Source organism: Propithecus coquereli, unplaced genomic scaffold, assembly GCF_000956105.1.
Source record: "Propithecus coquereli isolate 6110/MARCELLA unplaced genomic scaffold, Pcoq_1.0 Scaffold1, whole genome shotgun sequence".
Classification (NCBI taxonomy): Eukaryota; Metazoa; Chordata; class Mammalia; order Primates; family Indriidae; genus Propithecus; species Propithecus coquereli.
In genome coordinates this window covers 3014604-3021327 of record NW_012133857.1, presented here as the reverse complement: position 1 = coordinate 3021327, position 6724 = coordinate 3014604, and the positions used below count along the sequence as shown (strand labels likewise).

At 39.1% G+C, this 6724-nt stretch overlaps 1 protein-coding gene across 1 annotated transcript in view; it reads right to left on the bottom strand.

Moving 5' to 3' along the window:
• The window catches only part of WDR48 (WD repeat domain 48), a 46759-nt gene that overhangs the window by 2079 nt on the left and 37956 nt on the right, over positions 1-6724 (bottom strand). The window contains exons 15-18 of the mRNA XM_012665001.1: positions 6080-6185; positions 4987-5074; positions 2566-2642; positions 594-786 (exon numbers count right to left, since the gene is read on the bottom strand). Of these exons, the coding sequence (XP_012520455.1) occupies positions 594-786; positions 2566-2642; positions 4987-5074; positions 6080-6185 (464 nt within the window). The remainder of the gene's footprint in view (positions 1-593; positions 787-2565; positions 2643-4986; positions 5075-6079; positions 6186-6724) is intronic.

Here is a 6724-nt window from a genome sequence, read left to right as displayed (position 1 = left end):
ACTCAGGGACTTTCATCAGATGATCCAGCCTGTTCACTGCTCTCCCCTGCCTGGTGGCCTGCTCTGGCTGTCTCAGCTTCCATGCATGTAGGCCCGAAACTGGGCACAGCGAGATGTGCATCCTTTGTGACTATGCCAGAAAAACCAAGCCCTCTTTCAACCATTCCTCTGAAGGCATGCCTTGAGCACAAAAATAGCTCTGCCATTTCTGCACCTACCTCCACTCCGAATCTTAAACTAACATGGCATACGCTGCTCTGCAAATCAGAAAGACTTTATGTGTCATTTTCTTGTCAGGAAATAAAAAAAGCTACCAGCACATCCACACTTGTCTATGTGTGTATTTAAATCTATGTGTCCTTTTCCTGAAAACCTTCCTAGGGGTAAACAGGAGCGTTAGGGTGGACTTAAGAGCCACTCGGAAGGGGCCTCACCACTAGGTGGGAGAAAGACCCAGGACTCCTTACAGCCTCTCTGAAAGCAGAAGCCCCCTCAAAGGCAATAGATTTGGGAACTATAATCACACCATATTATGTCACTTTCTGAGCACCAGCACTGGAAAAAATGGGGATGTGGTCCTCAAGTCTACTTACCTGGTCCTGGCACAAAAGTTCAATTTTCTCCTCTGCCAATACAGCAATATCCTCTTCTTTTTCCTGTTCTCCTGATTTTTCATTATTAGAAGAGCTAGTTGTTTGAGATTCATTATCCAAGTTGATAATTTTCTCATAAACATGTTCCATAACTTTCCGGACTTGAAGCATGTCACTAGCAGAGAGTCTATCCCTGTAAAAAGCAGTAGCATATTGTGACATCAGGGAAATCACTAGATATCTCTACCATATTACTTTTCTTTGGTGTTAACATTTTATAAAGATAAAACATACCACAGAAACAAACCAATAAATGTCAAGGCCTTCCAGGAGTGGGGAACCTGCAGCCTTAACGCCAAATGTGGCCTTCTAGATCTGTAAGTGCAGCCTTTTGACTGAATCCAAATTTTACAGAACAAATCCTCTTATTAAAAGGGGTGCAGGAGAGAAAGATGAAGCTTTTCTTAACTCCTCTGGTGCTTAAAAAAGAACAATCTTGAAATCAGAAGGCCACAGCATCCCCACCTCTGCAAGATTTTCTACAGTGTACTCCTAAAACAGATTATATGCAACTAAATGAGATTAATTCATGTTCTTAAAATTTACATATACACATAGAATAGCAGCCTTGGGTTTTAGTCCCTTGAATACTTTCCCAGAGCAAGGGCAAACTAAATACTCCTGGACAGGAAGGCAGCCCCCAGTGCTTACGAGGGACGGATGCTCTTGGTGCTCAATTTTCCCTGGGCTCTCCTCTCCACTGCCATGCCTTTCAACTAGCACCTGTGGGCAGATGATGCCCCATTCTAGACCTTGAGTCTCAACCTTCTGCTCTAGACCACAAACCCAATAGCTGGCTGGGTATCTACAGCTGAATGTCTATAGGCACTTCAAACTCTACATGTCCCAAACTAGACTCATTAACTCCCTCAAACCTACTTCTGTATCTCTGACAAAAGTCAATAATAGTTAAACCAAGAAGCTTAAAACTCTGAAAGCCATCTTGAACTTCAGTCATTAAATTTAGTTGAAGTGATGTCTAGGACTCACTTTAAAATAACCCAGTGTGTATTTGTGTGGAGGGAGGTGGGTGAGAGAGTAGGTAGAGGTATAGGTGAAGCAAAATGTTTAGCAAGGTGCTGATAATTACAGAAGCTGTCTGATGGGCCAATGGGAGCTCATTAGCCTACTCTCTATAAATTTAGAAATCTCTGTAATAAAAAGGTTTTAAAATTTCTTGTTGATTTTACTTGCTAGGATATACATACTGTTCACAGTTCAGCATCCTATCCCTAAACTACTAAAATTCTTCTCTTGGGTTTCCCTGCCTTGACCCTCTGCCTGAGTTACATCCCACATTTGCTTAAAATCTCTAGTGTTTAGTCACTGCATGCTGTATGGGCTTGGCAACCAAATCCAGCGTCAATGAAACCTCTGCCTTTCTAATTACCTCCTAGTATCTCCCTGCTGCCCCTCCGTCCTACGCTGCAGTTACATGGGTCCTCATGCTGGGTCCTCTTGCTACTTTCCAGTATCCTGTGCATGCTCTGACTTCCACATCCCCAGTCAGACTGTTCCTTGGACCTAGAATATCTATCTTTTGAAGCTGTCCCCATTCTTACATGTCCAGATCAAATTTCATGTCCTTCAAGAAGCCTTCTGGAAGGCTCCAGCCAAAAACTCATTTCTTTCTCCCACTCTCATTATTCCCTAAGTATCCATAAAAGCAGTTATTGTACACAGGTTGTATCCTAAACTGTTATGATAAGAGAAAAAAACCATGTCTTATTTATTTTTGAACACCTGAAGACTACCACAGTTGATACTTAGTAAAGGGTTTAATGTATAAACTTTCAGTATTATAAAACTCAGCCTTAAATCTAGCACTTGCCTCCTTTGCAATCATAAGGAAAAAGAATCCTCTCCAGTAATTAATTAGATTAAGGCACCACACAACACTACATTTACTTACTTTTTTAAGGTTTTTGCTCCTGAAGATGCATGAGGTTGGAGGTAGAAGGGAATTTTGTTGAATTTGGGCATATTTTTCTGAAATATCAAAAGTTAAAAAGGTATAATAGTTTCTATTAGTTGACAAACTAAAATGATGTCAACAGGAAAATATGATTTACAAGTAATAATTATTTTACAATTAAAAGTAACTTTCTATGAAGTTTATAGTAAGTAATCAAATTATCTAAGTCAACCTTTGAAAAAATTTATCAAAAAAGTATAACATCTGGTTTTGTAATAAAAGATATGTAAAGACAAATTATATGTAGTATTAGTGGCAATAACAAATTATAGCATGGCTCTTCTTCAATAACAGTACAAGGTATTAAGGGAAACAAACTTTAATTTTTGAAGCCATAAAAACCAAAATTCAATATTCTGCATTAAAATATTGGGGCTAACACCTAAAGGCCCAAACAAAAACTTGAGTGTCTTGAGAGAAACCCACAACATTCGCCTTTGAGCAAGCCACACATTCTACGCTGGTGAGGCCCATTATCCAACTGAAAAGGCCAATCAGGTCCTCCCATTTTCTTTCCCTCTGACATCAGAATGAGGTCTGAGGTTTTAAGAAAGAGTGGAAACATCAGCCAAGAACGTAGATGTCTACCATGAGGTAAACCACATACTTAGATGAAGGATAAAATTATCTGGTCATCTTTTCTCAGGGTATTAATCCCCTCCGAGCTTCCATGTCATATCCTGTCTGGATGTCTCCTCTCAGCAATAGGCCACAGGTCTAAGGTCAGCAATGCACCCAAGGTGAGTTTCACACTCAAAGGAATTAGTGGTCTATGGGGAGCTCAGACATAGAGAAGACCACAGAATACCCATCAGGTGTTACACTGGCTTTAAGTTCTTGGAGTATATCTGGGATAGAAAATATATTTTCTAAAGGTTCTAGAGATTAAATTCCTTTTCATATGGCTTTAGGAATATATAAAATAAGCCAACAGTACATAACAGAGTCTAGAAACAGATCTAGGTGTATATAGAAATTTAGTACATGATACAGATAGCATTTCAAATTAGCAGAAAAAGGATAGATTAGTTAATAAATTGTGCTGGCACACTGGCTATCTCTTTGGGAAAAGTCAGAATCCTACCTCACACCAAGCAGAAGAATGAATTCTAGTAGGTTACAGATCTAGACATAAAAAATTATCATAAAGGTACTAGAAGAGAATATAGGAGAACATTCTTTGTTACTTTAGAGTGGGAAATACCTAAACAAGACATCAAACTCGAGTCATAAAGGATCAATTTGATTAAACTTTTGATTACATAAAAACTTCATCTGGCAAAAGACACTATGAACAAAGTAAAAATTTAAATGAGAGACACAGATAATAGTCAAAGGGTTAATATTCAATATAAAGAACTCCTATAAATCAGTAAGAAAGACAAACGACTCAACAGAAAAATGGGTAAAGAATACAAACAGGCAATTCACAGAAGAAATACAAATGGCCAATATGAAAAGATGCTTAACCTCACTATGAATTTTTTAAAAATCCATATTAAAACAATGAGATAACATTTGGCTATCTTTTAGCAAAGATTAAAAGTATCCAGCGTTGGTGCAGGTGTGGGGGAATGGGCACTCATACACTAACGGTGAGAGTGTAAACTGGTATAGCCTTCATGGAGGGCAATTTGGCAATATCTATCAAAATTTAAAATGTGCATACCCTTTGATCCAGCAATTCCACTTCTAGGAATTTATCCTAAAAAGTACACAAAGATATATGTACAAGGATGTTCACTGAAGCACTGTTTGTAATAGAAAACATTGGAAACAACCTAATTGTCCATTAATATGGGACTGATTAAATAAATTATGGTACCATTTACAACATGGAATATTATGCAGCCATTAAAAAGGAATGGTCCATATATAGAGACATGAAAAGATGGCTAAGATACATTTTTAAGTGAAAAAAAAGTTGCAGAACAGTATGTGTAAGAGATTTTGTGCAAAATAAAATGAACTACACATATATGTAAACAAATAATATATGCTTGTGTACGCAAAGAAAAAAGTACTGAAGGCTATGCATAAACTTATTAATAGCTGTTACCTCTGGGAGGAAGGATAGGGAATGAATGGGCAAGAATGAATGGGGAAGAAATAGGAGTTTTACTTCATTCATTTATTATTTATTGAAAAACTATTTATTATTTTTATAATTAAAACCCAACAAAGATAACTATATAAATAATTATCAATACTACTTCTGCAACTTTGGAACTTCAAGGAAGCAGCTAGGGATTCCACTTGGGAATCTAATGTTTAAGATTTAAGACTATATTGTCTAAATCAGTTAATTTATTAAGCTGGAAAAAATAGAAGGACAAAGTGAGAGTGGAGGACACTTACATCCACAGTGATGTCAATTACCCATTGTGGCACCGTCTCATTAAGAAGCATCGACTCAGTCTCACCCCCGGAATCTCGGCACAGCAGCCTAAACATAATCCAGCAAGTAGTAAGGGGCACAACAAATGCAGATGACAAAATCACTGTTAACAAACTTTAGAGGCAGGAACCCTTATGGATTTCATTTAGGATAATCCTCACTCAACAGCTGAGGAAATAAAGTACAGCCCAACAGAATGACTCACTCAGCTAAAAGGGAAAGTAGGCCCTCAAACTCAGACCCCCAGATTACAAGGCCACGCATATACACTATAGCTGCTTCTCTGAGTCCTTGGGTGACAACAGGAAACCTGGGTGCAAGCAAAGCATTGAAGAAAGGTCGCCTGCCAGTGCTACAGTGTATGGCAAAGGCCTTCACATGCAGTGGGGGCCAGGATATTTCTGATAATCACTCTCAGGAAACTACCATAAAGAGAGAATTCTGCACTCAAGGGTGAGACAAGCATTTTTTCTTCCTTCTGGCACCTACAGAAGACTAGAAGGCTCTCCCCTTGGTTCCATCAGGGCTTCAGTGGCAACTTGGGAGGTGAACCAGTCCAGCCCTTCCCTGCAGAGCCCCACACATGACTGCCTGGCACCCCAGGTCAAGCCAGCGTCAGCTGTAACAGTTCCCAGGAGCTGCCCAGCTCATCTTGGCTGGCCCAGCTTGAAGGAAGGTATTAACCTACTCTGATGCTCATCTGTGGGCAGAGACTTCTGGTGAGGCCATTTGTTCCCTGACCCTTGCAGTCACACAGGCAGAGTAAGACGAAGTGAGAGTTTCCTGCAGAGACCATCAGAGGAGCTGCCTTGAGGCAGGTATCTACCTCATTTTAACACTAGAGGCTGTCTTCTCAATTATTAGAATTATTAATAGAATGTGGTCTAACAGCAACAGACATTTCACTATCTCATGGACATGGGAAAGCTTCCAATCTCTGGCATCCCTAAAAGTTAACAATAAACAAACAACTTCTAACATCTGTTTGAGTCAATACTTCTTAGCAAATGGGAAGCTTTCTCAGGCAGAGCCTCTGGCTCTTCTTACCCATACCTGAACAGTGTGCGACCTCCAGCTTCACCAAAGATCACGGGTGTATGTGGGGGCACTTGAAAATACCCATTTCCCTTCTGTACTCGGTTCTCGTGCTCCCCATTTACTAGGAAAAGATGCAGGTGGTGTTAGTATCCAGAGTTAGTGCTAAAAACACAGACTCTAAACATTTTATTTCCACAAGCTTCAAAAACTGCAGGATTTTTAAAGTCAAAAGTCCTATAAGTCAGCCAGTTAGAAATAAAGGTAAAAAACAAGCAAAAGTTAAATTCCTGAAAATAAGAAACATGGCAACTTGTAGTGTACTTCATAAGAAATGACTACATTTTGGAGGATTTTCATAAAAGAGGAGATTAATGTTTGAGATTCAAAACAAAAACATAAACAACTACATCAGCCACAAGGAAATCTAGGACAGCCTGTTTATAAATGATGATCTGGGTTTCTTTTGTAGAATGCCAAGCTCTGAAAAATTTCTTGAGGGGAAAAAACATGTTTAAGGGCAGCCACAGCTAATGACAGAGGTATGAGGGAAAAATAAAATCCTCAAAGAGGCCACAATTTTACTTTTATTGTTTTCTGCACATTTCATTTCCACTCTGCATTCTTTGTAATCTTTTGATCCAGTTCAGTTGACTCCGACTC